The sequence below is a fragment of the Pocillopora verrucosa genome, chromosome 4 (genome assembly GCF_036669915.1).
Source record: "Pocillopora verrucosa isolate sample1 chromosome 4, ASM3666991v2, whole genome shotgun sequence".
In the NCBI taxonomy this organism is placed as follows: Eukaryota; Metazoa; Cnidaria; class Anthozoa; order Scleractinia; family Pocilloporidae; genus Pocillopora; species Pocillopora verrucosa.
In genome coordinates this window covers 8,879,275-8,898,614 of record NC_089315.1, presented here as the reverse complement: position 1 = coordinate 8,898,614, position 19,340 = coordinate 8,879,275, and the positions used below count along the sequence as shown (strand labels likewise).

Below are 19,340 nucleotides of genomic sequence, written 5' to 3'. Positions count from 1 at the left end.
CTAAAATGCATTGCAAAGTTTAGATATTGGCTTAAACTTGAAGGATCGTGGGAGGATGTTTTACCTTTTAAATTAGTAAGTATGCTGACATTTGACGTACAACCGAACTAGTGGTAGTTATTTGCAAAAACTTTTCATCTTTGACACCCAGTGGGTAACTGTACTGGGCTCTGTAGCACAGAAAGCTACGTTAGACAAAATAGAGAACACAAATTTATGACATTGGTTCCTTTTTTATTTCTGTCTTTCTGTCGTGTATTTAGTAGATGGCATTTATTAAGGGGCGTCGCACAATGGGTATCTGCCTAACCGTAGCCTTGTGCGGTTTCTCACTGGCGCGGGACACAAGGGTGGAGCGATATGAGCCCGAAGATGTCTGTAAGGGCTCTAATTTTTGGTCCCTCTCACATAATCGCCTTGCGCGTCGGATCGTATCGAGCAAGCGTTCGCCCACATGCGGGGGCAATAATGACAGCCTTCTCCCAGGCTAACCTGACAGTCATGTTGATTTTCACGCTGTGTTTTATTGAAAAATATATTTTGTTGGTTAAGCACAAAGAAACACATGTCGTGTTGATTCTTCAGATCCGTACTTTCCCCTCACTTGAATTAGGAGGTTTTACATGCTCTTCAATAATTCAAGAATCCTGTTGCCCCGCTTAGGTTGCAGTCGACCTCTTTGCTCGACAACCTTGACAACCTTGGCCGATTTACAGTACAGACTGACGAAGCTAAAGCAAAATATACACTTTGGGGGGGTTGAGTTTTTGAAGAAACTACAGTGCTGCGTCGGAGGGGGGGGTGGGCAGGGGTATTTCAAGATAGTTGGTCTTTCAACTGAGTAGATAATGTAAACTGGCCACCTTGGCGTTAGCCCTTCGTTCGAGCGATGAACTAAAGGTGATAATATATGCAGTTTGATGACTAAAACAAAATATGTTTATCTTCAATAAGCGAAGAACTATCGGTTATTAGTCAAAAATGTTCACAGTGATTCAGTAACGTAGATACGAATATAAAATAAGATGTGAAAAAAATGAAGATTTCCAACGGTGGATTGACGTCTAAAACAGCTTTTTAAGTAACCGAGGAATCACTGTTCGAGGCGTCCCTGTCTCTTTAACTGCCTCAAACGTTGTGCCGGCTGAAAATGAGAAGAAAAAAACTCGCACCAAATGTCACATAAGTAAATAGGGATTCAAAAGGGAAATTGTAACACTTTGGAAACTCAAAATACCATCGTAGCCAGTCGTATGCTCAGCCTAAAAAACGTCGTTATGCTTGAGCAAAATACAGTGACACCTGAGGTAAGTGGACCTCCCCCCCCCCCCCTCCACCATATCAAGCACACTCTGTCCTTCGCAAACACCAAACCAAGTCCTAAGTTTCCCTCTACAAATTTTCATTTTTGCTTGAGCACAATACAGTGATATCTGTGGTTAGCAGCCTCCCCCCCTTCCCAGCCACCATATCAAGCAGACCCTGTATTTAGCAAACACCAGCCCATCCTAGGATTTCTCCAATAGAGGGGATTCTTTTTCTACCCCCATGGGTGTCCCCATAGTTGGAGGTTTCACTGTAATTGAAAGATGAGAGCTTCTTCAACTTACCAAATTTTTTCACTTGCTCACTTATGAAGCTGCTACTTACTGCTTCATACTCCTTACTGGTATTTATAGATGTGGCGATTGCATCTGCCTGCAAACAAGAAAAAGGAATATCTGTAATTAAGCAGTTACAACAACAAAGTAGATACTGGACTTAGGGACCAAAGGCTATTGGCTACTGTATCGTATGATTGCATGGGCAGAGTTAAAGGGTCATGCCCCCACCCCTTAAAGACACACACACCTTCTCAGGAGTCAAGGTTTTTCACAAATGTTTTGGCTACTTCAGCATTCCTTTTTAAATTCATCTGGATCCACTCTTGGATCATATATTTATAGGCAAAGGCAAGGGGAAATTCTCAAACTGAAGAACATTCAAATTAATTTGAATCAAAACCAAAGTAATCCCAAATGTTGATCAAAACAAAAGTAAATAAATAAGAAAGGCCATTGAAAACTCAAAGCAAATATTTATATCTCATTCAAGGGACAAAGTGTGTAACCAAGCAGGGATTGATTTCAATTTTACACTGTGCAAGTTTGTTAGACCCATCACAAAATGTAATGAATCAAATCCACAGCAATCTGGACACTCAGTTCAAATCTGGTACTCTCCATGATTTTCGATGTAAAAAAAATTAATTAATGTTATTGTTTCTAAAGAAATTTATTTACCTGTAATATCATTTTGAGTTTTGTTTCATGAAGTCTGTCCATTACCCCTTTCAATGATGGCTTTCCAGAGAGCAGCTGGTGCTGTTCAGGGGACAGGAAGTCTGGACACTGATCTGTGGATTTCACATCATCTTCTTGATTTTCTCTGTCAAATAAAAACGTTTTTATCAATGATATCAGGAATCATATAAAGTACTTGTGCATTCCAACTGTCATGTGCTGGTTAGTGACAATGATCATTAGCATGCAAGAATAACAAGATGGCAGTCAGGTTCAAGTTTTAAAGATTATCCAAGATGGGATGGATTGAAAACAAAAAAAACAAAAAACAAGAAACCAGTACATGGCTATTTTATGTGCTTGTGGATCCTAAGGTTGTGCTGGTTTATCACTATAACCTTAATCTATCACTGCTTTTTGCAATTTATTCCAGTTTCTATGAAATAAGTGACTATGTGTATTACCTCTACACCTGGTCAGAATGCTACAGAGTTCACCATGACTAATCCTCAAACAAACCTTTCAAGTTTCAGTTTTTTGATAATGTTTTGTACTTGGTTGAAAGAAAGGGACACTGGTTCTTAGTGTGTTGTCTACGAACACAACTTGATGACCCACCCATGACTCAAACCCACCCTCCTTAATCTGAAATTTACCCCTTGGACCACTACACTGCATGTCTTTCTGTACCAGGAATTGTACTAATTGTCATGAGAGAGAATATGGTAATATTGCCTCAAAATGACTGGGCTGAGGAATTAATGAATGAGTGAATGAATAAATGAATGAAAAAATGATAGGATGAAATGATAGAATGAAAGAATATTTGTTAAAAATAGTGTTTTTACTTTTTGTACCTATCTTTTTTTTCCATATTGCTTTTATGGGAGGACAGTAATTCATCCCACTTCTTGTTCTCTGCCTTCAGCCTGAAAAATGATAAGATATGTGCTTATTCACCTTTTGAAGGGGATTTTCCTTAACCCTTTCACTTGCACAAGTGACCAAGACAGAATTTCTCCTTACAATATCAATACAATATCAAGCAGGCAGGTGATGAGAATAGAGAAGAATGTCAATCATGGGATTATTAGTTGATTCAATGCCAAATTCTCTGAACTAACATCATAAGAATTGTATGGCAGATAGTCAGGAGAATTACTAATCAGATCTTGGGAGTGAAAGGGTTAATGTCTTTGATTGGAAAAAATGAGTCATCAGTTAGTTCTCCAAAAGAAAAGAATTCTGCCACAAGAATTTGCTATCTTCAGTCCAACCAGAGCTCTTATGTACTTTTTACAGTTACTCTATACTTTGGAGTGACTCAAAATATTCATCTTTGAATCATCTAGTGTGATTTCTCTGAATAACTCAATATTTAAAAGGATTTGAAAAGACTAAGTATGTTTTCTTCATTTATTTCTGGTGCTTGAACAGCACCTTGAGTCTAAGATGGCCTGCAGTCTCTTGCTCGAATTCCCCTGCAGTTAGAGTTAACTAGGTAGCTTTGGTTAGGTTGGGACTATTTGACAGTTATGGTAGTGAAAAAAAAAAATGCAAAAAATTACTCCCAGCAGATATTTTTTTGTCAACTTGAGCAGAAAAAGTTCAAAGAGTACAAAAAATTCCAGTCAAAAAAATATCACTGCTGCACTAGATACCGCAATAGTAAATTTTACTGCTACCTTAAAAGTGAGGAATGCAAGAACATTACTTACATTAAGTGTTTTAAACACATATATTATGATACTGTTGTACCTTTCAGTAACAGCCAGCCTTGATGCTGCTTTAGCCTCCAGTTCTTCATTTTTAGGGTTGGGTATCTGCCTGTGGGAAAGAAAAAAATCATTAGGTAATTAGGAAACAGAGATCAGTCACCATTTGGCCATGGAAAATCAGAAAATGGTTGATAAAATTTTTAAGTTAAGCAATGATGGAGCACTTAAATAATTTCATGCAAATGTTGATCAAGAAAATTAATGAATAAAAACAATGCAGCCAGTGCCTTGTCTGTCAAACACAGATTGCCAATTTGGCAACTTTTGCTGAATGTCATGGCCTTTTTTCCCACTATGGCTTCCTAAATGGTCGCAGCTTGGATTACTGTTGAGTATAATGTTTAACACATAAAAATAACTCTTATGGCTAATTTAATATTGTAAAGCTAATTCAATTAAAGCAGCAATAATAAATTTTGTTTCTTGACACTTCACTCATTTTCTACTTACTTTATTTTGCTGGTAGCAGATTTAAAAGCTTCATTCACAATATTGCTGTCTGATATCACTGTTTGCAAATGGCTGAACACTTCTTTTGCTAGGAAAATGAACAAAGAGCAACAGTTCAAACTTGTTTTATAAAGTCTCGTACACTACGTGCCTTTGCTATGGGGAGAATAATTCACTTGTAGCTTAATGCCACATTATTTTAAATAATTTCAGCAGCATTGAAATTGTCTCAAACATGTGTAGTCTCCATGAAATTTAAGAAATCATTTACTTGGTTTGACAAACACCATTAGAGGTTAGAATAAACTCCCATGAAAAGATGATGGTCAAGGAAGGTAAAGGTGAAGGTGGATAGCCAAATGATGAACTTCAGTTGAAAATTTCAACCCCAATAATTTTAATAGAGTTACCTGTGATATAGCCCTTTAAACCCAAGATTTTTTTTATACTGTACCACTAAAAGCCAGTGGAGAGTGGAGAGTGAAGGAGATGAGCACCACCACCGCAATGCTTAATTCTTTCATTAAATAACCAAAATTATTCAGTAAAAGAGCCTCCTAATGAGGCACCACCACCGCAATGCTTAATTCTTTCATTAAATAAGCCAATTTATTCACTAAATTCTATACCTTCTGCATTAAAGTTTGGTATACTGTCAACTTCATATTGCAATGGATTGTTCTCCAGTTTCTCCAATGCTCCCTGAAAACATGACATAAAGATAAGCTTGGGCTGAGCTTTTTTGAGTCTTGATGGACAAATGAGCATTGCTTTCTTTTGTTTACAAAATATCATTGGGAAAGCCATCTGTTTTCCCTTTCAGAATTAGTTTCTATTAACTGTGATTTGAAGGGGAGAATGGAAAAGCCCACTGTGACCTATGACAAACTGATAGATTTTATTTCCAAATTGCCATGTATTTTCATGCGAAACACAGGAAGAATTTACATTAAGAGTAACTAGAGGCTTCATATCAAGCATCCATTCCATAATGGTTGCTACATGTACTTGCTGGTAAGAATATCATTTCAAACAGCTTGCAAACAAACTTGGTCATAATGAAACTCATATTTTGAATAAGTGCAACTTTAAGGGCACAATTATATTTCATGAAATAGAATTCATAAGGTGATCAATTAGTGTTTATATGGGTTAGTGAAAAGTTCTGTTTCTGTCATCCACAGTAGAATATACAATTCTGTAAGTTCTGTACTGAGAAAGGTTTCTAGACAGGTCAACTTTTTGCTAATCAGCAAATCAGTCATGATTTGGAAACAAAGAGGCCTACTCTAAAATCTAAAAACATCTATTCATTTCTGGTTCATTGGGAAATTTACAAGCTGTTCCTGAAGAGACTGTCCAAAATATCACGTCTTCAATACAGCCTACATTTATCCCCCTCTGATAAGAGTCTAGATAGGATCAGTTGGTAACATTTTAGCATACTTGACAGTTGAAAAGTTTACCTTAAGACAGGCTTCAAATAACTTTTTTAGTCTTTCCTCAGGTGTCAAATCAGTAGGAATCTCTTTATAAAGCTCTGCAGCACAACATGATGCAAAAAAGTTTGTTGGAAATCTAAAGAGAGCAGTGCCCTTTAAGTGCTGGTGCTTGTCTCTCTTTTTATAGCATTAAGCTCCTTGAAGTACATTATTAATTTTATGGGATGGTGTAATGTATTGAGAACATAGTAAAAGTACTTGTACCAATGCTAGTATTATCACTGTGGGACTACTGAATGATGTAAAAGTATTGTGATTAAGTAACAAGATTGTACTAGCTTATTAGATACTTGATCAATGAATATTAATGATAGAATATAAATGAATACGCAACAGATGGTATGCTGTTCCCATTAAAAAACAATCCTCAAGCATTTGGTCAAGTTTTCCAATAGATTGGTGATACCCATTTATTCTTTTAAGTGGTGAGAAAGGCACTGTCAAGGCTTAGAGTCTTGTCTAAGATCACAACAGATTATTGGTATCATTTATCAAGCCTAAGTGTATCCTTCCTCATTTGTAGTCCAGCATGCTCAAAGAATTTACCATTGCTAAGAAAAAAATTTGATAAGAAATCATTCATAGCCAAGATTTCACCTTGACAGAGGCATCTCCACCTCCTTTGATTGGATGCATGATGCACAAGTAACAGGAAATAAGAGATACCTTTATCCAGGCTATTACAGCATTACTTGATTTATTCAAAATACTAGTAATTAGACAAACAATTATATATCACAAACCAGACTTTGCAGATGAAAACACAAGAGACTTGCGTTCCTTCCTCCCTCTAACAAAGCTTGATCTTCTTTTCTTCTGTTCACTTTTCTTTACAGTTCCTTTTTTCTGGGGAGCCTTAAAAAGAAAAAGATCACTGTACCTCTTTAAACCAAATGGCTCATAACTACCAGAGCTTTTACCAGTCTGTGTATAACTTCATAACAGGGAGTATCTCCTTCAAAATTATGGAATGTTGGGGAATTACAAGTCATTCCCAACCTTTTCAGTCAGGTTTCCTTCACAATTGGTGATTCCCAATCATCTTCCTAGATCAAGAGAGGCACTGCAATATTTAAGAGTCTTTGTCCACAAACACACCACAATGACCTTGCTATGGTTAGGTTCCAAGTCATCTGAACAAAATGATATATAAATTTCCTTGATGCAGATAAAATCTTAAAAAATAAAGAGCTAACAGCATTCTACCTTTCGGTAGCGACTCTGGCGTGAGAACTTGAATCCACTTGCTTGTAAGCCTACATCCTTTAAAATAAAGTAACAATTTTTCTTATTGCAGTTGATGGTCGAGAGAAAAATCTTACCAGCCATTAAAATAAATTCAACGAAACTATTTTGAAAACACATGTATCTTGAGAAAGATGTTAATGTTAATTTTGTGATTGCTAGTTAAATGTAGAAAGATGTTCAATATTTGTCAAGAGCAATGGAGAAAGAGAGAAATTGGAGCAATGTTAGAATACCCGGCCACTCATTTACATGTCATTGAATAAGAATAGCATCTATTGTGTCATGCCTTGATCTTCAAAGCCTCCCGACACATGTAAGTGAGGTGGACTAAAGTGACTGGGTATTCTGAAGTTTAGCCAAGAAATCTGAGTCCTCTATGTCTTCCAACTGGTTTACAGCAAGGCAGGTTACAGCTGAAGGTAGCTTGAGAAGAAACATGTGGCCCAAAACAGACAGAGATAGTGGGAGGTTTCCATGAATCTATGCTCTCCTTGAAATAAAAAGGAATCTGTCTAGTCACAGCCTGGCTACAGATGTGAAATGAGAAACTATCCACTAAAAATTCAACATAGTTATTTAAGGTACAAGTGATTAATATCATTTAAATGCACAATAGGTAAATTCCCCTACCTCTGGTATTTCTTCTGTGCGTTTGGTTCTTTTCCTAAAGCCAAAGAAACCATAGTTGAGCAAGTGTTCAATGGGGTATTATTGTTTGCTGGTTTTTATCATCATTCATCTTAGGCTAATAACAAAATATTCAAGCTAAAAAAAAGTATCGACATCCTTGGTTGAAATTTCTCTTAACCCTTTAACTACCAGAAGCGATCACTGAGTAACTTCTACACAGTCTGCAAGCGGTGCTGACCTAAGACATCTACATAATATCATACTCTCTGATCTTCGAAACATACTTGTGACACTACCATATCAAATATTCATTTCGAACGTCAAACTAGAGGCGTATGAAGGGACCCTAGTAAGTAGTAGGTCCATTTGTGAGCTTTTTATAGTCACCAATCTCATATACAGCTAAAACAAACCAAAGAAATATGGAAACTCACCTCGTAGATGATGACCTCACAGTCGCCATCTTGAATTTAGCGCCTTGGCGCGAATTGCGTTTTGCGCATGTTCTTATGAAATTTTCCCTTGGAGCTTGTAAGGGAGGGGACTGGGAGCCAGCTTAGTTTCCGGGTCGCATGACATCGAGAAAGTGTTTGGACGGACGTATAGCAAAGCGTTTTGGTTTCTCATTTCCGTCTATAGGGTAGCCTTGAGCTGACAACTGATCGAATCCAATGGCTTGGTTTTATGTGAGTTGTGGGTAATCTGTGCGAGAAGATCACGTTGACAACTCGGGCTGTAATATGGCACTTGTGGCGAGACGTCGAGAACTTAAGACCCAACTGTGCTAAGCTAGTATGGGTCAGCAGCCAGTTAAAGCGTTAACGGAACGATCAAAATCTGGGAAAACGATCAAGGCATCTGGGAAGAGCAAAGAGGCTGAAAAGTCAGAATTTCATACTGCTACAGGTAAGATTGAAAATAGATTTGAAGATCTCTTTCAATTCCGAATCGGATGTTTTTGGAATCTGATCAACCTCAAACACTAATGTGATAATGTGTTTGAACTGTTTGAATATGTAAAGCTTGAAATTTTGTTGTGGAATTTGATCAAATATCTGCTGACCGAAGGTATGTCAAGCAAATACATGTCTCTACGTCTAATGACGTACAAGGAAAGCTTTGACTCTCCGCACAGTGTGATCTTTACCTTCCGTCTAATTTGCAGAAAAAGAAATTAAAAGCGTAATGCACTTGGAAAAATTATGTCCGGCAGCGGCTTGTAATTTCGCACGCAAAATGTACATCACATTTTAAATGGTTAACCAATCCCTTTCGTGGTCTGTAGAAATAAATAGCTCCACACAACGTTAATTCAAGCGAAAAGTTCGCCAATTCAAGCGAAAATTCGCTAATTGACTGCGATTTGTATGATTTACCTTCCGTCACTCTGACCTTCAGGTATCGATCACTCTTGTAAGCGTGTTGTGAAAACAAACTACAGCTAAAGGTTGAACATTAATCAGCATCTTAAAGCGTGCTAAGCAGGGTGCATACGTCAAAAGTTATCATATAAGCTAGTATTTATTGTTGTTTGAATACTGGCCCCCAGAGTGAAAGCGTACATTTCTCATCCTTTAATTGTATACTTCCTTTTCCATGTGTGCATTGATTATTCGTTTGTTATTTATATATATAGAATGTATGACAGCCCAGATAAAATATTTCCTTATTATTAATCTGTTCAATTAGCGTTAGACTATTTTTTTCAGTGAGCAATATAAAGCGAGATTCGGAGAGATTTTTCAACCTTCAAATATTTCAAGTCTGGAAGACAGTTTGTGGGTTTTAAGCTGTCCTGTGAAACCTGTAATATCGTAACTGTTACCTGTTGTTTCAAGCCACTTATTAATAGCTAATCACAACACTTGTATGGTTTTTTGAGTACTCTGTTTAGTGGATGAGAGTACAAAGCTGTCACATTTTCACTTCCCTAAACATGTGATAATTTTAGATTCTTTCAGCATTACTAGTTATGACTTGCTTTGGAAGAAAGATTAATTATTTAAAGCAATTTTTTTCAGGTACTCTGTCAGAAGGAAAGTTACAAAGGATCATTTTATTAGCTAGAAGTCTTCATTCTGTTTGGGCTGAGTGTTTTTTTCTTTTTGTAACCGATTGACATTTACTTTACTCTCATGATCGTAAATATGTATAGTATTTGTCTGCAATCGCCTTTAATAAAACTGGGAAAACAGGGTTTCTTGAAATCCCCTTGCAGCTTTTTCTAGTGTCCATCTGTACATCAAATCTGCTTGTAATTAGAAACAAGAATCAACTTGTGTAATAATTGTGCTCTTAATGAATGACTTTGCTTTTCATTTACTTTTAAAGTTGATCTTACAAAGCGACCTTTGCCTGAAACACCATTGGAGAAGTCTGTTGCAGAATGGGACTCTAAGGATGACCTACTTACAGATGACCATCGCGATAAATCAATATTTATTGCAATACATGACTTTCAAGCTGCTGGCAGCAATCAGTTGACTATTCGAACAGGAGAAGAATTGGCTATCATTCGTTTCAATGACACTGAAGAATGGTGCGAAGGTCAAGCTAGAAATGGAAATATTGGCTGGTTACCGAGTAGTTATGTGAAACCTGTGAACAGCTTGGAAAAGCATTCTTGGTATCATGGGCCTATTTCACGTAATGCAGCAGAATATTTACTCAGCAGTGGAATCAATGGAAGTTTTCTGGTTCGTGAAAGTGAAAGTAATCCTGGACAGTTATCTATCTCATTGCGGTTTGATTCAAGAGTGTATCACTATAGAGTCAGCCATGCTCCTGATGGCAAAATGTATGTCTCCACTGATAATAGATTTACATCAATTGCGGAGCTTATTCATCATCATTCTAAGCATGCAGATGGACTTGTAACAACTCTTCATTATCCTGCGGCAAAGACTGATAAACCCACTGTGTACAGTTTTTCACCTGAACCAGATGAATGGGAAATACCCAGATCAGAAATTGCCATGAAACATCGTCTTGGTGGGGGGCAGTATGGAGAGGTTTATGAAGGAGTGTGGAAGAAGTACAACAGACCAGTGGCTGTGAAGACCTTAAGGGTGGGTAGCTCATGTGCTTTCTCACATTTTGTTAAAAAAGTATCTTTTTAATTATTAATTTTGCCTTTTTTTACTTGTCTTATAGACAGGTAAAAGGTTGGTGCAATATATCCTAAAATTGTCATGCATTTTTTTTTTTTTAGGGAAGGGGGATGACCTCTAACAGACTTTTAATGAGAAATTTCCCTCAATGAAAAGGCATAGAAAGAACAATGTTTGATTCCAAAACCAACTTGAAAAGAGATGTTTAAAAATCATTGATTTCAAGATACTGTTTATTTAAAATAGTCAGAGCATTATAATCTCCAGTTTAAAATGGTGGAAAGACAGAATCATCTGAGTTTAGCAACAAAAGGACTTTTAAAATCATTTCTATCCTTAAGGAAAATAACGAAGCCATCATTCAGAGAAAACTGGGCTTCTTTGATTTCTTTATGGTACATTCAATGGTTCACACTTATGTCTTTACAATGTCATGAAACTGTTAACCTGACCCTAAGCCTCTGACAGTTCATTGGTACAACACCTCATGGTATAAACACCACCTTGGAATTCTTGCATGATAGTAACTAGCATTAATCCTTAACTTCCAGATGTGGCTAACGTGTAACTTCTGCCTATGATATCCATATGTTTCCTAGCAAATGGTTAACTAGGATACTAAAACTTATCAGGAAGAAATTTTTATCTTGATATTACACCAAATTCTCATAAATAATTTACAAGGAATTATGTAGCAGCAAGAGGAGGGAATTCACAATCAGATCTTGAGAGTTGAAGGGTTAAGGTCAGTAAGAATGGCATTAAGTTCATTGGTGTGGCCTGCAATGGTGAGGAGATGAGAGAACAGTTCTATGAAATGTCTGATAACAGCACAATTTGGAAGGGTTCTTTACTCACTGAATTATGAATCATCTGATCTAGGAAGAGACAATGGAGGTGGATGAATTCTTGAAAGAAGCATCAGTCATGAAAGAAATAAAACACCCACGACTGGTACAGCTCTTAGGTGTCTGTACAAGGGAACCACCATTTTACATCATAACAGAGTTCATGACCAATGGCAATTTGTTGGACTATTTACGAAGCACTGCAAGCAAGGATTTGAATGCTGTCACACTGATGTACATGGCAACACAAGTGGCCCATGCTATGTCATATTTGGAATCAATGAATTTTATTCACAGGTAGGAATTTGACATTGTTAAATACAATGAAAAGAACTGAACTATAGATTGTTGTGGTCCAACTAAAGTACTCTCGTACAGTTGCTAAATATTCTAAAACTTCCTTAGCTGTGCTTGAAAAAAGATAACCAAAATGTTGAAGGTGAAAGTTATATATTCAATTAAGAAAATGAGGATAATGATTTGAGTCAGAAAGTACAATTCAAGTTGTTTCAGTCTACAGTTTCTATCAATTTGCTCCAAGTTTCTGTTCTGAAACCAGAAAAAATTTGTAGAATCAAGCAATCAGAAACATTATTTACAAGTAGGCATGGACACTTGCAGAGTAAAAGTCAAGTTTTCAGTAGCTTACAGGTATTGAGAGGTTTTTCTCGTCAAAACATCCATTTAGTGTCCTCTCCTGGGAAAATTTTGGGCATTTCCCCTTCTAGACTTGATGTAAGTCTTTTTTTACATAAATATGAACTCTTTTTCCATCTTTGTGTTTGTTATTGAAGGGATCTTGCAGCTAGAAACTGTCTTGTGGGGGAGAACAATCTTGTAAAGGTTGCAGACTTTGGTTTGTCGAGACTAGTGACATATGACATCTACACAGCTCATGAAGGTGCAAAGTTTCCAATCAAATGGACAGCTCCCGAAGCTCTGGCCTACAACACATTTTCGATTAAATCTGATGTTTGGGGTATGTTATACCCCTTTAGAATTTAGATTAGTCCCTGTTATTTTTTGGTCCAATAAATAACAATTCTATGGTGGTTGGAATTTTGGCCAAAAAAGAAGATACTTAACAATCAGATCATTTTCTAAATGGCGAGAAAACCTCAGTAGCTTCCCTTAAGGCAGAGGCTCAAAAAGGTACAGTGTAGGAGAGGGTTCTTTGAAGGTAATTACGAAAATGACTAGTATTCCGAGTACAAAAAATTCTTGATATAAGAATGAAGTTATTGGACCACTGCATGTACCTTAATCAGGACTTAGAATAATTGAAGAAAAATATTTACTGGGTTTCAAAGAATGCAATGTTTTCATCCTCTCAAAACTGTTATAGGCACTGTATCAGGAAGACAGATTGTCTTATTGTGACTACTGTCAATCATTTCAACCCATCCATTTAAGGATCCATGGATAGTGATTGGTTTGCATCTATTTCAAGATTGGCAGATGGGTTGATAGGTTTTTGTTTTTGTTTACAGCATTTGGAATACTTTTATGGGAGCTTGCAACATATGGTATGTCACCCTATCCAGGAATTGACTTGTCGCAAGTGTATGAAATGTTGGAGAGTGGATACAGAATGCCTTCCCCAGAGGGCTGCCCTCAAGAGGTCTATGAAATGATGATGAAATGTGAGTCATCTGTGTTGCGTCTTATTAAATGATATTATAATTTGTCATGAATGGGGGGGGGGGGGAATAGGGGTGGGGGAGAGGAGATTAATCTGTCTTGAGTACTCCTCAACCAGTTTGGATGTTGCGATTGGTGGCTCAGTTAACTGCACTTAACAAAATACTTAGTGTAGGTTACCATGTGATAAGCATTTAGCACATTACTATTAACAGTATCCTGTGTGCAGGAGAGCTGGTAAATGATATTTTGCTTATTAGGTATTAGTTAAAAAAATGTTTTTATTTGCTGAATAAGTTCCCCTCAACTCCTGAATAAGTTCTCCTCAACCAGTTTGGATGTTGTGATTGGTGGCTCAGTTAATTGCGCTTAGCAAAATACTTAGTGTAGGTTACCATGTGATAAGCATTTAGCATATTGCTATTAATAGTATCCTGTGTGCAGGAGAGCTGATAGATGATATTTTGTTTATTAGGTATTAGTTAATAAAATGTTTCCATTTGCTGAATAAGTGTCCCTTGTAAACTGTGGGAAAATTGTGACACCAATGAAGTATTAATTTTAATTTGAACTAGGTAGTTGTTGGGATTTATGTAAATAACTTAAATTAGCAATTGAAATACTTGTATTTAGGTTGGAGCTGGGATCCACAAGATCGACCAACATTTTCTGAAATCCACAAATGGTTGAACACAGTCTTCTCAACAACCAGTGTTGATGAAGGTATTTTGTCCATTAAAGACCTGCTTCTTATTTTTTTTTTCACACATAATGGTAATTGAACACATGTTTAGGGAGAAATCTTGCTAACTAGTCCACATCATAAGTTTCCAATCCCTTTACACCCTAACATCAGTATGCATATTCTCTTTATTGTTCTCTATATATCTCCCAAGGTGCTGACATGGAGAATTTGTTTAACAATCAGGAGGTTCTTTTATTTTGTTAGAGATCATTTCTTTTATTCTTGTGACCTCAATGTTTGACTCAGGGGTGAGAAATTAGATGCTAGTCACCTTTAGGGGTGTGAGGGTTATTTCGCAGAACTGAGCAACAAGGAGTGTTGCTACTCCACCTGCAATAGCTTTCATCCCATTCTGGGACCATGTAGCATTTTGTGATTTTCTGCTAATTTTCCACTTCCCATTCATACCTGTGCATCTTTGTGGGGGCTTGCTGTGAGAGAGTGGTTTGTTCAATCCAAGAAAACAATACATTGACCTACAGCAGGGAAGATTTTCTAAAACAGATTCAGACATAATATAACAGTGTAATGTTATAACAAATGATTTAAACCTAAGAGCTGAGTCAGAACAATTTAACCCAAGCTAATCTAAATTGAACAGTCATATACATTTTAGATCAGGATTTTTTAAGTAGCTGTTTTGATTTTTTTAAAACAGAAGTGGAGAAAGCTTTGGAAAAGAATAAATCAAAAAAAGATAAAGGAAAGAAAAGCAAGAAAAGAGGTGAAGCCAATGATTCTTTGTCAGCAAAAGACGAGAACACAAGTAGAAAAAAGAAAGATGATTCTCATGGCTCAAAGTCAAAAATGTCCAATATGAAAAAAATTACCAGCTCACTGAATCCATCAGGGCCTCCTCCAGAACCACCAGCTCGGCCAATGCTCAAAGATCAAAACTGGGAGAAAGAAAAGGAGGCACGTCCCTCATTACCTCCTGTACCAACTAACCCTGTGATGTCCAATTTGCTGAAGGAATTGGGTAACAGGTCTGGGACACTGAAAAAAGGACCTGATAAAGGAATTGTTTCAAATAGCAGAGAGCAAAAAGAGGATCTTCCTTCAAGATTTACTGCTGATAACCTGCACAAAAGACCACCTGCACCTTTACCTCCAGAATACCAACCTCAGGAGCAGAGAGGAGCACCTCATTTCTCAAACCCAAAACAGCAAGAAAATGGAAATAAGCCTACTCCACCCTCTCAAGGATCCCGTAAAATCACACACCCGCAACCTCTTAGCAAGCCACTTTTGCCACCACCCCGACAGTCTCTACAGAAATCTTTGTCCAGTCCATCCAGTCAAGCACCACTTTCCCCTCCTCTTCAAATGAATAAGAGCACAAAGTCACCTTTGCTAGAGGAGAAAACCAAAGAACTGGATGCCCAGGTGTCAAATAAAGATAAACCAAGTAACTCTGCCAGGAAGACAAGTGCTGCAGGAAGTAAACCCTCTGATCATCTGAATTCAGAAGTGAGCAAGCCAAAAAGTCCAGTTCCAAGACCACGGAACAGACCCCCTCCACCTCCACCTCCAATCTCATTACAAGAAAGTGGAAAATCCACCTCAAATTCAAGTTTGTCATCTGGGGATACAAACCTTTCAGAATTTTCAAATGATGGGCTGGCATCTCCCAAACCTCGCCCAGTACCTCGCCCAAGGCAGAGGGGAGAACAACCATCAGAACAGAGTGATAGAGGTTCTAAAATTGAACCTCTCAGGCAACCACCCACAAAATCGAAACCAATGCATCCACCTCCATCAATCCCGGACATTTCCAAAAGACCTTTAACCAGAAATAATTCAAGTTCAAGCCAGCAGCAAGTCAGTTCTTCGGTAGTGAAGCCAAAGTCATCTGGGCCCAAACCAGCTCCTTCTAAACCAAAACCTCCAGTTAAACCAAACATTCCCAGGAAACCTAAAATTACCCCTCCCAGTTCAGGAGCTGATTCTAATCTACCACCCAAAGTAAATGAACTTTTGCAGCTTTCTGACCAATGCCAATCAAGGATGAGGGCAATTCTCTCTCTTACTGATGCTAGAGTAATGGATGATTCACATAATAATCTTCTTCAAGCTATTGATGAGCTCAAAGGAATCTCTCTTGAAGTTCTAGAGACATCATCAAGCTTAACTGACTCTCTAGAACCACAGGCACGGTTTAAAGTCCGTCGAACAGTTACAGATCTGGAGGGTAAATACAGTGACATGGAGGGTGTAGTGGAAACTGTGGGACCTAATCCTAATGCTGTTGATATGGAAAGGATTGGAAAAGCAGTGATCAGTTTTTCTGAGGCACTAGAAAATGTGTGTTTCACTGTAAGAGCTACTGCCTCCTGATATTTTATCTGCATTGTGGATACTTGGAAAGAAAGAATCTCACAGTCTTAGAGGAATTTTGAAATGAGACTCAAGAGTAACCTTGAATTGCTTCAGTTCTGTTTTTCCATGTTCTGAAATTGGTCGCAGAAAAACTTGGACTTCCCTCTTAACCAATCAGATGCGAGACCTGGTCACTCTCATTTTCCAGTGCTTGAGGCTAGTTTCCAATTTTTACTTTTAATTCTCCTTGACATCTGGTGATATTAATGGCCTTTGTTCTGATTTTCCTTAATGATTTCTTTTGTTCAAATGTTGGGAAAGTCAATCCAAAAAGGCTCTTGCATTTTTCAATATTTTTTTATTTTGCAATACCAGTAGAAAGAAGGCTGGCTTTTGATTCATTACTTGCACACTTGTGATTAGCAGCAATCGTCAAGTTGTGCAAGATTTGGGAAAAATTTTTACCCATGAAACACAATCTAGGAAGCGTTAATGTGTAAATATGGGTAGTTTTTAATTTCATTTTTTGCCAGGCTGTTAATGTACACAGACAGTTTGTGATTTACATGAATCAAAAATATCTCTTTGTCAATGTGAAGCTACACCTGTCGGGTTCAGAAGCACCTTTTCCCAAATTATTAAAACATGTAGAATTAAAACTGTTACAGGTGTCAAACCCTAGACAATTTAAAGTGCTTTTCCAGCCCAGCAGAATTTCTTTACCCTCCCAAGGAGGAGTTCTTGCTTTTTACTTGCCTTCCCTTTTTATACCTTCAAATATATGTCTGAAAGAAAGGAACCTATTGTAACTTGCATTGTTCTTATATGAAACAACACATACCAGAAATTAGCAAACGATCAATGTTGAATTGATTATGTGAAATAACTAGAAGAGCTAAGGATGCAAAGCCCCCTTCTTATTTCTGCTCATTGTTTGGGCAAGTAATTAGAAGGAATTATATTTCATATCTCAAATGTTGTAGGAATAATGGGTCATAATTTTTACATTTGGGTTAAGAGAAAGGCAATAAGCTGTAAACTTGATTGCTCATTACAAGTTTACAATGATAGAGGAATTATTTTTAGACAATACTATAAATTCCCCCAAAAAAGAGCAAATAACTCTTAATTGAATTGAAACACTTGAAGTTTGTTATCACTTTGAAGGAAGTATTCAGAGACAGAGTGCAGTAGATGTGCAAATTGAATGCAACTTTTTTTTTTTTTGCAGTGGTTTTTTTTAACAGAGACAAGCTTAAAACTCAGCAATTTCAACATACCAAAGCTAGTTTTTAAATGAAATGCTAATATTTATATATTAACGTGCATACATTTTTACATGTATTTGTACTTATTCCCATCTGCCATTTACTTTTTATCTGCTATTTTTCCATTTTTTTTTTAATACTCTAACGTTTGGTTTGCACATAGTGGTTCTTCTATTTATTGTTCTTAAGTTTTGATAAATGTTTTCTTTGGATGTCAATCCTCTCCATCTTTCTTGAGATAATTTTATGCATTATCAAAACAATTCCCCCATTCTTTCAAGCCTGGTTTCTGCCCAAGATTGCCTGGACTACTCTGATCATTCTGAACACTGAACACTGTGCAGTGGATTAGAATGATTGGATGGAAACTGGGCCTAGTGAAAAAAGGTGTCATGTGATCCAGATCACCAGTGTGCTTTTACATTAAACCTGTAATTCCCACCAGTGATTAAAATGCAACTGCTCCCTTTCAACAGGTAATGAAAATACTTAACAACCATTCTCCAAAGTGGAGGGGGCTTGTGGAGGATAGTTAATGAGTCTTGAAGCAGTAAGGTAAATATCTAGCACTGCCCACCAACACTGAGGTGAATTGTTGTTTTAGTATTCACTAAAACAGTGAGATAATGAAGCAAAAAAAAGAGATGATTTTAACATTTATTCCTGCAACGATTACAAAATTTTCAGGCATAAATCCTGCACGTGAATGCTTTGATGTGAATAGCAAAGGATATTCAGAGTATGAGTAGCCAATCAGAGCGCTTGTCTAATGCTATCCATTGTTTAGTAAATACTAATTAAACTTATCAGGTTTAAGTTATTATCCTGATCTAACAAAAAATACTTGTAACTAATTTACAAGGAAATGAGTAGTAGCAAGATGGGAGAATTAAAAATCACAACTTGGGAGTTAAGGGGTTAACCTGGTTTTTGTATTACTTGGATCATCCTTTTTGGCTCAAGAAATGTGGGAGATCAGGATGATTGGGTCATCAAGTAGAAATCAGGCCTTACTCTTATCAATTTTATACTTGTGAGGAGCAGTTACATTTTTTTATCTACTGCAGGAGTGAATTAAATCTCAGACAATTTCTTTAGAGGGATTTGCAGGGTACAAATTGTGCTTATGATCATAATGGAGTAAGTTTAGTGTGTCATAATCACAACTTGAGTTATATCCTTAAAATAATACCCACACAACTCAACAAAATACCTAGATGTCACAAATATTGTTGTATTTTGACACATTTAATTCCTGAGACATGAATAGGAAATCATGCAATGTTATTCAGTAGTACTTGTGAACTACTAATATAGAACTTATAAGCAACAATTGCTTCCAGTAAATCTGCAATAACTGTTTCTAGCCACAAATGTGCATGCATGATGTAATTTGATGTTGAGGATTGACATGCAATGAGCTAAATAGAAGTGAATGTTTTGCATTGGAAGAGAGATATTCATTACTTATTTTTGAGAGTTACTGATTTACAGAAAATCTGTTAGCAATTGAAATTAT

The 19,340-nt window shown here is 36.9% G+C and overlaps 2 protein-coding genes across 2 annotated transcripts; one reads left to right on the top strand and one right to left on the bottom strand.

Moving 5' to 3' along the window:
* Positions 1 to 504: 504 nt before the first annotated feature.
* LOC131795679 (uncharacterized) lies at positions 505 to 8,368 on the bottom strand. Its single transcript, XM_059113274.2, has 12 exons — positions 8,325 to 8,368; positions 7,891 to 7,924; positions 7,219 to 7,275; positions 6,756 to 6,867; positions 5,977 to 6,050; positions 5,140 to 5,212; positions 4,511 to 4,598; positions 4,041 to 4,109; positions 3,140 to 3,211; positions 2,283 to 2,427; positions 1,611 to 1,698; positions 505 to 1,144 (listed from the first exon to the last, which is right to left on the bottom strand). Exons 1-12 carry the CDS (start codon positions 8,351 to 8,353, stop codon positions 1,065 to 1,067), a joined length of 921 nt encoding a protein of 306 aa, XP_058969257.2. The 5' UTR covers positions 8,354 to 8,368; the 3' UTR covers positions 505 to 1,064.
* A 99-nt stretch (positions 8,369 to 8,467) lies between these two features.
* Positions 8,468 to 19,272, top strand: LOC131795607 (tyrosine-protein kinase ABL1-like). Its single transcript, XM_059113190.2, has 7 exons — positions 8,468 to 8,796; positions 10,222 to 10,958; positions 11,883 to 12,145; positions 12,643 to 12,827; positions 13,339 to 13,491; positions 14,123 to 14,212; positions 14,893 to 19,272. The coding sequence occupies exons 1-7, from the start codon at positions 8,685 to 8,687 to the stop codon at positions 16,569 to 16,571; spliced, it is 3,219 nt and encodes a 1,072-aa protein (XP_058969173.2). The 5' UTR covers positions 8,468 to 8,684; the 3' UTR covers positions 16,572 to 19,272.
* Positions 19,273 to 19,340: the final 68 nt, after the last annotated feature.